The 15,895-nt window shown below is 37.0% G+C and overlaps 1 protein-coding gene across 5 annotated transcripts in view; it reads left to right on the plus strand.

Annotated features, from left to right (window-relative positions):
• Positions 1-15,895, plus strand: part of LOC108697683 (voltage-gated potassium channel subunit beta-2-like) — a 133,471-nt gene that overhangs the window by 98,550 nt on the left and 19,026 nt on the right. For 4 of the 5 annotated variants that reach the window (XM_018227954.2, XM_018227955.2, XM_041571476.1 and 1 more), the window contains 5 exons: positions 1,934-2,013; positions 5,467-5,511; positions 6,817-6,861; positions 6,940-6,983; positions 8,464-8,550. In XM_018227954.2, coding sequence (XP_018083443.1) covers positions 1,934-2,013; positions 5,467-5,511; positions 6,817-6,861; positions 6,940-6,983; positions 8,464-8,550 — 301 coding nt within the window. Of the gene's footprint in view, positions 1-1,933; positions 2,014-5,466; positions 5,512-6,816; positions 6,862-6,939; positions 6,984-8,463; positions 8,551-10,421; positions 10,467-15,895 lie in introns of all 5 variants that reach the window. The other variant, XM_041571477.1, reaches the window with a different exon arrangement.

Raw genomic sequence — 15,895 nt, forward strand, 5'->3', positions numbered from 1 at the left:
AACGAAATGACGTCATGCTGGCGAATTTGCGCTAGCGTTAGGCGCTTCGCACTTTAGTGAATTTGCCCCTACGGCTTGGCTGGCACTTCCATGCCAATCATTCTCATTCAAAGGAGAAAAGGCTCAGGTTACACAGCAGATAGCAGATAAGCTCTGTAGAATATAGTGGTGTTATCTGTTACCCACTATTTATCTTGTGCCATACAGACTTTTTTTCAATATCCACCATTGCTACACAGCAGCTTGTAGTAGTGTTTCTGAAGCAAACAAATCTGTTTTACCAGTGCAGGGCAACAGTACATGATATTTTCATTACTTTGCTTAATTTTTTTGTTGTTACTGTTCCTTTAATGGTGCTGTAGGTGGGAATATTTAGTCAGTACCAAAGCCGAACCTTTGTTTTGCTTAATAATTTTGTTGGAAACACTTCCTTCTTTTCCACTGAATTTTATATTTGGTGGTTTATGTTATGCTTAAAGTTATATGTTCTGTTTATAGCCAGGCTTGGGCAACTACATTATTTCCACTTTATGATCTGCTTGTTCCAGATAAGCAGACTTCTGCTGGATGTTGTATATTACCTCTGTAATAACATTACAGAATTCACATGAATGAGTAGTATTTTGCTCAAAACGCCTCTGTGCACATTCCTTATTAAGTTTTAAGGGACACTATCACTTAAAATATGTGTATGTAATACAGGTATGGGATCCGTTATCCGGAAACCCGTTCCGAATTACGGGATGGCCGTCTCCCAAAGACTCCATTATAATCAAATAATTCAGATTTTTAAAAGTGATTCCCTTTTTCTCTGCAATAATACAACAGTACCTTGTACTTGATCCCAACTAAGATGTAATTAATCCTTATTGGAGGCAAAACAAGCCTTTTGGGTTTATTTAATGTTTAAATATTTTTTTAGTAGATTTAAGGTACAGAGATCTAAATTACGGAAAGGTCCCTTATCCAGAAAACCCCATGTCCCAAGCATTCTGGATAATGGGTCCCATACCTGTATGTATATTTTAACACCACTGATAACGTATAGATATTGGTATTTGTTAAGAGTCTCATCATTCTCATCACATAGACAATCATAAATAATATATGGTCCTTGATTTCATTTTGGGCTAAAAAAAAACCCTATATGCAAATTAGGGACGGAAAGGGAAATCGCGTACTTCCCACCCCTAATTTGCATATGGAAATTAGCATTTGGTTTGGTATTCGGCCAAATCTTACTCGAAGATTTCGGCGGTTTGGCTGAATCAAAATAGTGGATTTGGTGCATCCGTAATCAGTAATTGCAAAACATAGTATAAAAATAAACTGCACGTCACAGCGGGATGCTATGGTATAAAGCTGTGTTTAGATTTTAGGATAAGTCCGCTTGTGTGGAATAACTGCATCAATTTCAGCAGGAGAATGTAAATGAGAGAACAAGTTACAAGCCCACTGCCTAGGCAAGCAGTTTAAGAAAATACAACGTTTTAAATCAGAATATTTTTTTTTAGATTCAATTTAAAAACGAGATAATGGGTGGTTAGAAATTACGGAAGAATAATTTTTATTTTTGTTGGGCAGAGTATTAAGTAGGGATGCACCAAATCCACTATTTTGGAATCGGTCAAACCCCCGAATTCTATGCGAAAGATTCGGCTGAATACCGACAAAAAGTCACAAGATTTCCCTCCCGTCCATAATTTGCATATGCGAATTCCGATTTGGTTCAGCCGGGCAGAAGGATTCGAACGAATCCGAATCCTGCTTAAAAAGGCCGAATCTTGGCAGAATCCTGATCTGACCCAAGCTTTATCTTTTATATACCATATTTCCTCCCGTGAGTGCATTGCCAGGGAGTTGGCAGTTTGATCAAATGATGTGGTTCATACTTTAAGTGCACTGCTGATTTATTATAAATTTTATTTTGCAGATGGCAGAACAGTTGCTGACATTGGCATATGATAATGGAATAAACCTGTTTGACACAGCAGAAGTCTATGCTGCAGGAAAGTATGTTGTTTCCTTATTTTAACTGTACAGGGAGTCCTCGAGTTACAAACATCTGACTTGCATACAATTCACACTTACAAACCGAGGCTATTACAGTAATGCACTGTGGTTTGCTTGGCCTTTATTAGCATTTAACTTTAATAAACCACTTGCCCCAATCCCCTCTGGTGTGTCGTCTACTGCAGAGCACAGAAAGGTAAAACTAAATACTGTAAGGCCCAACATCTGTCTAAGTTGTATTTAATAAGTAAATGTATATGTTTTAACTTAAATACAAATTCAACTTTAGAACAAAACTACAGACCTTATCTCCTACGTAACCTGGGGCCTGCCTGTATAAATAACGCTTGAAACTAGTTATTGTAAAAAATATCTGAATCACTGTAACATTTCTAGATTTTTTTCCCATTTATAACACTATTATTAAGCAGTGACGTGGTTTAGCAGGAATGTTGGACAGAAACCGTAGGTCTTACACCGTTGTAGGTTTACATGGGAGGGGCTGGGTCTTTTACAGAGACATTCCATACCTCCTGCTTGTCACCATATAGGTTTGATTGTCCTAATGCCAAACTAAAAAAGGCAAGATTCACCAATAGGCAGAGCTGGTGTTCGATAATTGGTTTCAGGACATGGACAGGCATATCAGGAACATAGTCTAAAATGTACTGATTTTCCATTTGGGAATGTATGGAAATATGACACGTGGATAGCAGACCGATTTGAGACAAACTATAGGACAGTGACCTGTTAGTATTTCTGGAAACCTAAAAGATGGGTCATCTACTAGGACAAGGAAAGTAGTACAGGTATTATCCAGAATGCTCAGGGACCTGGGGTTTTCCGGATAACAGATCTTTCCGTAATTTGGGTCTTCGTGCCTTAAGTCTACTAGAAATTCATTTAAACGCAATAGGCTGGTTTTGCTTCCAATAAGAATGAAATATATCTTAGTTGGGATCAAGTACAAGCTACTGTTTTATTACTGCAAAGAAAAAGGAAATACTTTTTAAAAATCTGGATTATTTGGATAAAATGGGGTCTATGGGACACGGCCTTTTCATATTTCGAGTTTTCTGGATAACGGGTTTCCAGATAAGGGAACCCATATCTGTTAAATTAAAGACATAAAAAGGAAACCAAACTTGACAACCAGTATTTTTATTTGCATGCTATAAATAGGCACAATTAGGTTAATGATTAAAGAAACATTACAAATAATAACCAAATTAAAGTACAGGTATACAATCCCTTATACAGAAACCTGATATCCAGAAAGCTCCAAATTACAGAATAGCTGTCTCCCATAGACTCCATTTTATCCAAAATGATTTCCTTTTTCTCTGTAATAATAAAACAGTACCTTGTACTTGATCCCAACTAAGATATAATTCATTCTTATTCGAAGCAAAACCAGCCTATTGGGTTTAAATGAATTTCTAGTAGACTTAAGGCACGAAGACCTAAATTACGGAAAGATCCGTTATCCGGAAATCCCCAGGTCCCAAGCATTCTGGGTAACAGTTCCCATACCTGTAGATCCATTTCCAACCTACATTAAGTTCTTTTAAAAATGAACTTTCACTTTAATAAGATACCATAAAACTGTGCCAGAATAGTTATTCCCTGTGCTAAGCTGTGCAAAAACTTTGTAGGATACCAGGGCCATTTCATTTGGTGACTTTGGCCGTATAAATGGTTTGTATGCTATCTTAGACAGCTCATATTCATATTTACACCTATAGTAATTGGAGTCGGATTAGGCTGGTGAGCACCCGCCATTATGGGACCTGCTGGACCAGGCCCATTCTCCCGCCCCCAAACCTTTCTGGGGTTTCCCAATCCACAGGTTAAATATCCCTGCTATTGACTTTTAGTTAGACCTCTATGGATATACAGATATTGGCCTAAAATAATTCCACTAATTATCCAGTCCTTGATATTACATTCCTACGATTAGAGTTTATATCAGAAATTGTGGTTGTTTAACCTCTGTAAAACTTCCAGTGATATGATTCCACCTTGCAAATAAGAGTAAATATCTATATTAAGGCGATGATATAAATGTTTATATGAAAAGGAATCCTCTAAGGTAATGGAGCTCTACACCATTAAGGTAGTCTTCAGTATTTTTGGATCCGTTTCTTTTTAAAGGCAAGACAGAGAAAAAGTACATTAAAAAGACATTTAATATGTTGAATGAATAAATAATGCATGTCATTCAGAAACAAATCCTTTTATATTTATTTCTCATACTGCTGCGCTAATCGTTACTGCTCAAGAGCAAATTGGTAGAAATGCTTCCCATGATGCATCACTTTAATATGTTAAAGGGCTTGTTCACCTTTAAATTAACTCAGTATGATATAGAGCTGATAAAATGTGACATTCTTAGAAAATTGCAATTGGTTTTCATTTTTTATTATTCTTGGTTTCTGAGTTATTTAGCTTTTTATTCAACAGCTCTCCAGTTTGGAATTTCAGCAATCTGGTTACTAGGGTACCAAATACCCTGGCAACCATGCATTGATTTGAATAAGAGACTGGAATGAATAGGAGAGCATACATGTTGTAGATTTACAGAGCACTTGATTTTTAGATGGGGTCAGTGACCTCCATTTGAAAAAAAGGAATGTGGTGGAAATGTTGCCTAGAATTTAAGGTGGATCCTCCAAGAGGCATTGTAGAAGATATTAGTGAACCTTTAAACAGATAACTGATCCTAGTTTGTCTTGTAAAACAGTGACTGTGTCTAGCCACTGAAACAGTTTCAAATTTTTAAAGAAATTATAAAAAAAAATTCCAAATTGTTTTTGGACTATTTTACAACCGCCGCTTCACAGCCATTTTAACCAATCTGTTAAAGTCAGATATTTAGTTTGAATGTACCCAAGAAGGTATACCCACCCACAGGTCATTGTGTTATTGTGACATAGATACACTCTGTTGTTGAACTGTAGCTTTCAGACTATATAGTCAATTTATTACATAGGTATAGGATCCATTATCTGCAAACCGGTTAGAATTAATGGAAGGTCACCTCCCATAGACTCAATTTTAATCAAAGAATTGCCATTTTTATAAATGATTTACTTTTTCTCTGTAATAATAAAAATGAGCCAATCCTTATTGGAGGCAAAACAATCCTATTGGATGTATGTGATTTAAATGATTTGTGTACTAGAGTTAATGCATGGAGATCCAAATTACAGAAAGATCCCTTTGCTGAAAAACACCAAGTTCCAAACATTCTGGATAACAGGTCCCATACCTGTACAGTAATTGTATAAATGATATAGAGAGTCTTTAAACTAAATCATAAAATCCAAGTATGCTTAATTCAGATATTTCCGAAATAAATAATGCATTTGTCTCCCCATTGTTTTTTTTTTTATATATATGTTATTCTTTATCATTGTGTATATAAAATATCCTTTTGAATTCATTTTATAGGGCCGAAGTTGTATTAGGAAATATAATCAAGAAGAAAGGCTGGAGGTAATTACTTTGGTATTATCATATTTGCACTATAAAGCTGTGTGATTAATATTTCATGTAGTGAGCAGTTTCATCAGCGTCTTTTTTTTTTTTTCACTGTGAGAAGAAAGAAACCAATAAATAATTAATGCAACCCAATAGTTTGCTATCTCCCTCCCACAATTTAAATCTAAAATAGAAACTGCTTTTGTTTTGGTATGTAAAAGTGCAATATGGCTGTCCCTCCAAAAATGTATAATTTTGGAATTGTTTCTGTAAGTGCTTTAATTATTATTTAGGCCCAAAGGTCTTTCTGCTCTATAGCACAGTGAGAACGGAACATCAAATATATTATCACAGAATTACCCTCCTTCGTTATTTCGTTATAGTCATGTCTGAGAAAGGTTCGTAACTGACTGGCCCAAAAGGGTAAAGACCGGGGTTCATGAGTTGTTTCTTTGTAAATTCTTATCCTTATTTATTTAGACAGTACTGTACAGTACTTAAATATAATTTACATAAGATCCTGTCCCGCTAGAGCTTACAGTCTATTTTATACACAATTTAGTCAGTTTCATCAGGGGCCATTTAATCATTAACCTTCCTGTATCAAGAATTTCAGGTTTTTGGAAAAAAATTACTAAAATTGATTGATTGAATGCTCTGATCAAGGCCGCCATCAGAAATTGCTGGGCCATGTGCATCAAAGCCACCCACTCCAATCCAGCCCCAGGCTCCTCCCCAGACCAATTGGTGGTCAACCCCCCTACCCATAAGTTAAAGAAAAATCATTGCTGGCCAGGCCCCCTCTACAAGTTAAAATAAAACATTGGTGTCAAGGGTCCCACCCTACAAGTTAAAAAAAAAAAAATTGATGGCCAGGGTGAAAGTTTTTTTTCACTTACTTGATTTCCAGCCCCCCACTGCTGTCAGGGAGTTGCAGTCTTTAGAAGAGAGTGCAGGAGCTTAGATGACTGCATGTTCTTTCTGCAGATTGCTCACTGAAGTCTAAGTCCCGGTAAGGCTGCACAGGGATTGGATGGTTTAAATTTGAAGTTCCCATCCATCCTATCCAATCCCTATGCAGCTTTCACAGGACTTAAACTTCAGTGACCAATGAAAAGAAAGCTGTTACAGTAAAGATGATACTGGACATGAACGCCGCCTTCCAGCCTGCAGCTTTTTGACAGCAAGGAGGCCTGGCAAATGCAGCACGGCCAGGCCCCCGGGACAACTGTCCCACCTGATGGTGGCCCTGGCTCTGATTCTAAATTTGTAAAACCTCCCAAAGAGCCTTAATAAATGTATATACATTTTGTCTTTCAGACGGTCCAGTTTGGTGATTACGACAAAAATTTTCTGGGGTGGAAAGTATGTATCCAAATCTAAAATTTTGGGAATCATTTGAAATAAAAACACTGTTTACACTTTTTTTAAATTGTGTTTTAGGGCAGAAACTGAAAGAGGTTTATCGAGAAAGCATATCATTGAAGGTACAATACATCGATTTTCTGTCTGCACAAATGTAATTAATTGTTTCCCATTGATAAAGTGATCAGTATATTCAATTTATTCCCCTCCCCAAAAGGTCTTATGGAGGTGTAATTATTAAAAATAAAAATATTTCTCTTTCAAAACTGTAAATTTGTATTTAAATCTAAACTACACAAGCCAACCAGTCCATAAGACAAGCATCTAAGCTTATCTAAACGTACCAAAAGTAATGGTGAAATCCATTCCTCAGATAAGACTATAGGGACAGTCCCAATTTTGACTAGGAATGCACCGAATCCAGGATTTGGTTCGGTATTCGGCCAGGATTCGGTCTTTTTCAGCAGGATTTGGATTCGGCTGAATCCTTCTGCCCGGCCGAACCGAATCCTAATTTGCATATGCAAATTGGGGGCAGGAGGGAAATTGCGTGACTTTTTGTTAGAAAACAAGTAAAAAATGTTTCCCCTTCCCACCCCTATTTTGCATATGCAAATTTGGGTTCAGATTCGGTTCGGTATTCGACCGAATCTTTTGTGAGAGATTCAGGGGTTCGGCCGAATCCAAAAAAGTGGATTCAGTGCATCCCTAATTTTGACAGCTCAACCCGCAGTCCCAGCTTGTTACTGAAATGTCTCGACTTTCTTATTGACTGCACTGAACAGCCAGAAAAAGATACAATGTTTCTAACTTAATTGACTTTTTGGCCCAGAATTGCAGGTGCACTTAGATAGTTTTGTAACAATTTAAGATAAGCAAATTAGTAATTGTAGCAATTGTAAGATAAGCAGGTCTCTTGGGGAAACTGTGACTTGCAGCTTAAAGGGCAATTCACCGTCATTAGCAATACTGTAATAACACATAAAAACCTCAGAAATGTGCTCAGACTTTCATAACCTGCCAAATTTTGTAAAATGAACATGGTAAGTAGTGGGCGTGGCAACAAAATGGGCATGGTCAACACATTTCGCCAAATCTTTTTCTCGCTCTTTCTATTTAAAAAATGTTTGGAGGTATGTTGTTACCATCACACAAACCCCATACGAGATTGTTCTTACCTACTGGTAATGAGTGCAAGATTCTACCACCTTTTGTGGGACTTGGGTAAGGTCTATTTTCAGCCCCCCACAAGCTCTCCAGCAGTTCATCACTTCCAACACAGAGACCTGAGCTCCAAGTTGCCGCTTAAATGGAAAAATTTAAGCAGCAACTTGAAACAGCCCTAAATGTGGGTTAAACAGGCTTGAGCATCCATTGAAGTTGCAGGTATTAACACCCAGTGACCATTTAGAAAATGTATTTATACACTGTAATAAGATCCCATTAAATATATCCTACCAATTGTTATATTTCACTTCCTTGGCTCTAGTGACTGTTTAAAGCTTTAGGTTTAGGCACCCTAATAAGCTTGTCATGTTTTTAGCATTGAGTGCACTTGAATATAGTGTTCTTGCTTTAACTTGCATTTTGCTTCTTTCACAGGGTTGAAAGCTTCTTTAGAAAGGCTTCAGTTAGATTATGTGGATGTAGTCTTTGCTAACCGACCAGACCCTAACACGCCAATGGAAGGTAAGAATTCCATAATGATGATACTGTTCCACACAAACAAAAAAGCGTTTACATCCAAAATTAAACAGGCCAGGTGTCTGTGCAGTTTGAATTGGAAATTAATTTCTACCAAGGAAGCACAAAGTAATTTTCCAGGGAAATCCATATTATCAGTGGTTTTTATTAGCTTTCTAAAACCAAGCACATACCATATTAGTGCCCAAATGTTTTTTTTAATGTAATTCATAATACCTTGGATATAGAAAAAAGATCATGATTTTGCACCTAAACTGATTAATACACCCATGTATTGTACAGTGCTGTGGAACATGTTGGTGCTTTATAATAATAAATGTACAAATATAGTGCTGCCTGTTTCAAACACAGGCCAGAATGTCATCAGCAGAATGACATATAACTGAGTTTGTAAACTTTTAAGCAACATATCTTTAAGTATTTGTTCTTAGCTAGTTACCGTGGATTTTTTTCTCTTGTTTAGATCAAAAGTTACCATACGTTGTGGGATTTGATGGTATATTCTGATATTTCATCATTAACCCCCTTTACTATGATGCTATTTTTTCAGAATCCTGTCATCGGAAAACATGTTTTTTTCAAAACACATCAGTTAATAGTGCTACTCCAGCAGAATTCTGCACTGAAATCCATTTCTCAAAAGAGCAAACAGATTTTTTTATATTCAATTTTGAAATCTGACATGGGGCTAGACATTTTGTCAATTTCCCAGCTGCCCCTGGTCATGTGACTTAATAGCATTCTCTTATTTTCGGTTTTATATATTTATATAGAACATAGACTAACTGGTTTTGTGTTGGAGTCAGGGGCAATATACCATGTAAAGGGATTAAATTCCTCTTTATTATTTTTGTTTAAGATCGTATACATTTCATGATAAGCGATTTTATCACCTCCTTTTTTCCAGACCTTATTCAAACTCTATTTTTGTATACCAACGTCCTGGATGTGTTTTGTCCCTGTTATATATTTTAAATTTGTCATATTCTTGTAAATTGCATTACACTTTGTTTGATGGCTGTAAATCATAGTGTGAGTATCAAGGCACTGTTTTTATGAATGGTTATACAAACATTAATTCCACTTATAACTGCCTTGCAAATGTATATTTAATTTATATTTTATTAAATATACAGTACTTACAGTTAACTTATACTTGCAAATAGTTACTAGGGTGTGGCCCGGTATTGAGCAAAAAGATACATTTTTGTTCTGCAGTTTAATAAATAAAAGCTAAAAGTGTATAATTCTTTATGTAAAACAGCATTGTTTTGGCATATTTCTAGATTTGTTTTTTTTTTCACCACTTGAAAATGTCAAATATAGGGATTTGAGTAAGTCCATCCACCTTAATATTATAAAAGTCGGGAAATAAAAAAAAGATGTTTTGTTGGAAGGGGAAGAATCCATCTCTAGAAGAAACATTCACCCTAGAAGAAATTCTAGAAAATATTACAGAGCTATTACTGCTTTCATGAGCATCGATCTACCTGATGCAAGAAGGACACAGTCCCGTCTTTATTGGTTTAAATACTACATGCCTTTTAACCTTGGTAGAATATTTAGTTGAACTATGGCACACTGAGCAGAAAGTGTTCTTCAAGCTCTACAGTAGTCCAAACTGATTTTATAGGTGGGCAATGAAGAGGTATGTTTCTATTTTTATACATAGTTATTTCTGCTTATGCAACTGTGAAAAGTTTCCAATGACGAATAGGAAAACTATCACTTAATTTTCTGTGGTTCTTCAAGCAGTTCCTAATTCCTGGTATCTCGTGTCCCATCCCTCCTGTCAAGCAATGAAATAATCTTGCAGCTGTAAACTCTGGTCTTTTAAATCTTTCTTTTATCACCAGGGGACCCATTTAGTTCTTCCAAGTCAAGAACATTCATCATAGAAGGTACATAGTACCCACAGTCTCCATATCTGACTTTGCGTCCAGCAGGCATTTTATGGGAAAGATAATGTCACTTTATCTATATCATACAAGTGTTACCCTCCACCCCAAAACTATCCATAAAATGCTTAACAGATAAAATGCCCTATAAGAACATCTTGCCAGTAAAGTTCCATTTCATTTTACAACCCTTTGAATTATCATGACCCTCAATGCCCTGGTTTATGTCTCCTGTACTTACCCTATTTTTTTTACATTTTTAAAGACAACTATTGAATGTGTTCTGCACGATTAATACAATTGAATAGACTGATTTGATGTCTATTTCAATTCTGCATACGTTTTGCATCATTGGTGTGTTGTTTGGTGACTTTGTATCATTTTTCCAAAGCATATAACCAGTCCCAGCTCCTCTGTCATGTGAAGAGAATACTCAATGATGCTTTTTGATCTCCGAGAAAGTCTTTTCTTGAAGAAAATATGCTCACACCCAGACACACACTTTACAGTTGGGCAAAGCATTATGTACTGCAATTGTAATTCTTGAAATAACTTAATCACAGCTGAAAGAATACAAATGATAAATATAACTGCATATGTGGAGTGCATGTAAGCTGCTTTACACTTCCATTGGCCTCCACCATATATCCAGTTATGGCCATTTTGTCTGGACAAGGACTCCTTTGTTGTAAATAATTGTTTGTGCAAGTGGATGACTTCAGGTACCATTATATGGAGTTCAGTTCTTGAATTTTTAAAGGATTTGCCCATTTGTAGTAGCAATTTTTTCCATTGTGCTTGCATCTGACCTTTTCTTGTGCCCAGCAGTCTCTTTCAATGAACACACTTGTATTCTTTCAGAGAATGAGCCCCAATGAGAGCCTTGTTAGCTAGTTTCTCTTTGACAACGCATGCACCTAAGTAAGGCTTTGTATGGATGCCTTGCTTCTCTTTTGGCATGGATTTATAGCTTGAGAACCTTTAAACACAAAAGAGGGATGCTGCATGAGTTTGGAGAAATGGTTCCTGAAAGTGTTTCTAAAATTAAAGCCAACCTCTGATTAAGATTTATAGTTGCTGAAAAAAAAATGCATTGTAGTCACAACACAATTTGCATTTCCACGCAAAAACAAACTAAGTCTGACTGTTGTAAAAGAAGCACACAGTGCCTACGAATAATGACATTTGTAAACTACTCCAGGATTGTAGATCACCAGCTAATTGTTGTAAATGTTATGGCTCAAGTGATCCTTTTATGCTTAAAAGCCAATTAGTATTTCCAGTAGAAGTACTTTTAGAAACACTTTTCTAGTCCATTTTCAGTAGAGAAAAGCCTTTGCAGTATGCCTTGCAAGCACTGTAGAGTGAAGATTTCTGTAGTTTTCCTCCATGCACATCCGTTAAACTTACAGTGATCTGCATCAGTTTATTTTACACTTATTATTATTATTTATTATTAACATGTATTTAGAGCCAACATATTTCGCAGTGCTGTAAAGTAAACTAAATCACATGAATTATATACATAGAACATATGCGGTTACATGCATCACAACCAATACCGATACAAAAGATGAGGAAGGCCCTGTGCAAAAAGGGCTTACAATCTAAAGGGAAGGGAATAATACACAAAGTTGGACAGATCAGAATTAAGTGGGTGAGAGATGTGGTACTGTAGTGGTATTGCATTTGGTAGTTAAGCAGAGTGAGGGTAGGCTTCTCTAAATAAGTGCGTTTTAAGAGTTTTTTTGAAAGCCAAAAGGTTGGGAGAAAGTTGGACAGACCGTGGGAGAGAGTTCCAGAGGAGTGGTGCAGCCCTTGCAAAGTTTTGAATGCGAGCATGTGAGGAGGTAATGAGAGAAGAGTTGAGTAGCAGGTCAGTAGAGGAGCATAGTAAGTGGTTGGGTGAGTATATAGAGATGAGTTCAGAGATGTAGGGTGGGGCAGAGTTATGAAGTTCTTTGATTGTCAGGGTCATTAATTTGAATTTAATTCTGAAAGGGAGCTGAAGCCAGTGTAGGGATTGACAGAGTGGCGTGGCAGAGTGGTTGCTGAGGTGTATAAGCCTTGCAGCAGTGTTCATTATGGACTGGAGAGGTGACAGTCTCTGGAGGGGAAGGCCAATTAAAAGAGAGTTACAGTAGTCTAGACGTGATATGACGAGACAGCGAATAAGAATTTTGACGGCATCTTGGGTGATGATCGTATTTTGGATATGTTCCTTAGGTGGAAGTGACATGATTTAATAAGTGACTGGATATGAGGAGTGAATGACAGGGCAGAATCTAGGATAACCCCAAGGCACCGGGCGTGGGGAGAGGGGGTGATCGTGGAATTGTTAGCTATGATAGATACTTCCGGGATGTTAATGGTGTTAGTTGGAGGAAAGAGAACTATTTCCATTTTAGAGAGGTTTAATTTAAGGTAGTGTTGTGACATCCAAGTAGAGATAGCGGACAGGCAGGAGGAGACTCGAGTTAGGAGTTCTGGGTTGAGATCAGGAGAGGAGAGATGGATCTGAGTATCATCAGCATAGAGGTGGTAGTGGAAACCATACGAGTTGATTATTTTGCCAAAAGGAGGAAGTATAGAGGGAGACATATAAGGGGCCCAGGACAGAGCCTTGAGGAACCCCAACAGAAAGAGGTAGGGGAGAAGATGCTACTCCATTGTAGGAGACACTGAAGGAAAGATTAGTGAGGTAAGAAGAGAACCAGGACAGGGCTGTGTCACGAAGGCCAAGTGAATGGACTGGAGGAGGAGAGGGAGATCTACAGTGTCAAATGCAGCTGAGAGATCAAGCAGTATTAGTAGTGAGAAATTATGTTGGCTTTAGCACTGCAGAACTGTAATATATATAAAAAGATACCATTTTCTACTTTTTTTTTTTATTCTTAACTCAGTCTTCCACTAGAAGCCTTTCTGTCCTTTAGAAGGGGCATTTATTTGTACTGACTGACTGAAGATGCTGCATTTGGGTATATTTATCATAGTTCCTATTGAATGTCTCTGTCTGTCACCCTGACATGAGCTATCCATCTTAAAGGAACAGTTCAGTGTGAAAATAAAAACTAGATAAATAGACAGGCTGTGCAACATAAAAAATGTTTCTAATACAGTTATTTAGCCACAAATGTAATGTATAAAGGCTGGAGTGACTGGATGTGCAACATAATAGCCAGAACACTACTTCCTGCCTTTCAGCTCTATAACTCAGAGCTAGTCAGCAATTGAAGGGGGGCCACATGGGACACAACTGTTTAGTGAGTTTGCAATTGATCCTCAGCATTCAGCTCAGATTCAAACGCAACAGATATGACCCATGTGGCCTCCACCTTCAAGTCTCTGATTGGTTACTACCTGGTAGCCTGGGTAACCAGTCAATGTAAATCAAGAGAGCTGAAAAGCAGGAAGTAGTGTTCTGGCTATTATGTTAGTCATCCAGTACCTCAAGCCTTTATACATTACATTTTCTGCCTAACTAACTATATTAGCAATTTTTTTTATTTTGCACACACTATCCATTTACCCAGTTTTTATTTTTACACTGAAAAATTCCTTTAATTTTTGTTCTTTGCTGAACATTTTTGTCCCTTTAAATACTGTTTCTTAATCTACATAGGACTAAACTATTTAATCCATAATTTGAATTATGTTAAATGCTTATAAATAGGCAAACAAATGTTCTCCTTGAATACTTTATGTATTCCGTATTGTGTCTGACACTATAAAGCTCCCCTCAGCAATAGTTCTCAGCTACATATCATTAGCTCACCTATTCCTTTGCCTTTTAATGTAAAAACTGTGTTAGCATGCCTTTCCTATTACACCAACCTTAAATCTCAGATAGATAGATATAGCGATAGATAGATCTTGCCTAAATATATATATTTTGGTGGGATGGTGATGCTTTTCTAATTTGTTTTTATATATAGTATGCATTTTGTATTCCTGACTATACTGTAATTTTTTTTATAGCAAAATATTCATATTCTTTGTGGTTTTCAGGTTTTGTCAATTTAATTCACCCCATTCATTAATTGCCCCATGACGGTTCTTTCTCCGCCCCCACTGTCATTGGCCCGCACCTCTGATTTCCTGACTCCGCCCCCTGTCTGGATCATGGACCATGGAAATGTGGCAACCTTAGTTATACCTTTGCAAAAGAGTTGTGAAATGCATTTTTTTGTGTTAATGCCCTGTTCTCAGCTTAATAGGGTAATATAGAAGCATATTTAAATTTTCAAAAATAAAACAATCCTTGCAAGATCGATTTCGGTAGCCTCCATGCAAAGAGATCTGCTTCCTCCTATTATGAATTCACTTGACTTTATAAAACCTTTACTTTATTAATTCCGCCATATATAAATTTTCTTTTCCTGCAACATATTGAACAGCCCATTCAGCATCAGAAATTTCCAGTTGAACGTGGCTCATTAACTGCCTTTTCTGTTGAAGAATACATTTATCATTCTTCCTACTTATTATTCTTTAGCGTTTTTGTCAAACCATCCATAAATTAAACTGTATTCATTCTAAATGGTTCCTGTTCTTCATTTCTTTTATTTGGCATTACATTTATGACAGTACCACCTAATCAGCATGTTTACTCATTGTAATATTGGCATCCTATCCCAGTAGTTCCAATGTGGGGTCAATGTCAGTGTAAGCACAAATGATCTCCAAATGTCTATTTGGCACTTCATCAGAGTGAAGTGCCGAGTTTGCAGACACGAAAGCGTTAGATCCACACACTCACCGTTGTAATGTAATCCTTGAAGGAAAACTATACCCCCAAAATGAATACTTAAGCAACAGATAGTATATATCAAATTGAATGACATATTAAAGAATCTTACCAAACTGGAATATATATTTACATAAATATTGCCCTTTTACATCTCTTGCCTTGAACCACCATTTCGTGACTCTATCTGTGCTGCCTCAGAGATCACCTGACCAGAAATACTACAACACTAACTGTAACAGGAAGAAGTGAGGAAGCAAAAGGCAGAACTCTGTCTGTTAATTGGCTCATGTGACCTTACATGTGGTTTGTATGTGTGCACAGTGAATCTTACGATCTCAGGGGGCGGCCCTTATTTTTTAAAATGGCAATTTTCTATTTATGATTACCTAATGGCACAAACTACTAAAAAAGTATATTATTATGATAATGGTTCATTTACATGAAGCAGGGTTTTACACATGAGCTGTTTTACTCAGTATCTTTTAATAGAGACCTACATTGTTTGGGGGGTATAGTTTTTCCTGCGACTGATTAAAGCCGAGTTGTTATTAAAGATGCCGGACTCCTGAATGCTTTGATCAGCGCTCCGCATCGATCCTCTAAACTGATGTTGTAGCCGGCAAGAGGTGACCGGCATATTGCGAAAGCTGCTTTCGAGCAGGAGACGGAACAGACGGGGTGT

This window comes from Xenopus laevis, chromosome 7S, assembly GCF_017654675.1.
Source record: "Xenopus laevis strain J_2021 chromosome 7S, Xenopus_laevis_v10.1, whole genome shotgun sequence".
Classification (NCBI taxonomy): Eukaryota; Metazoa; Chordata; class Amphibia; order Anura; family Pipidae; genus Xenopus; species Xenopus laevis.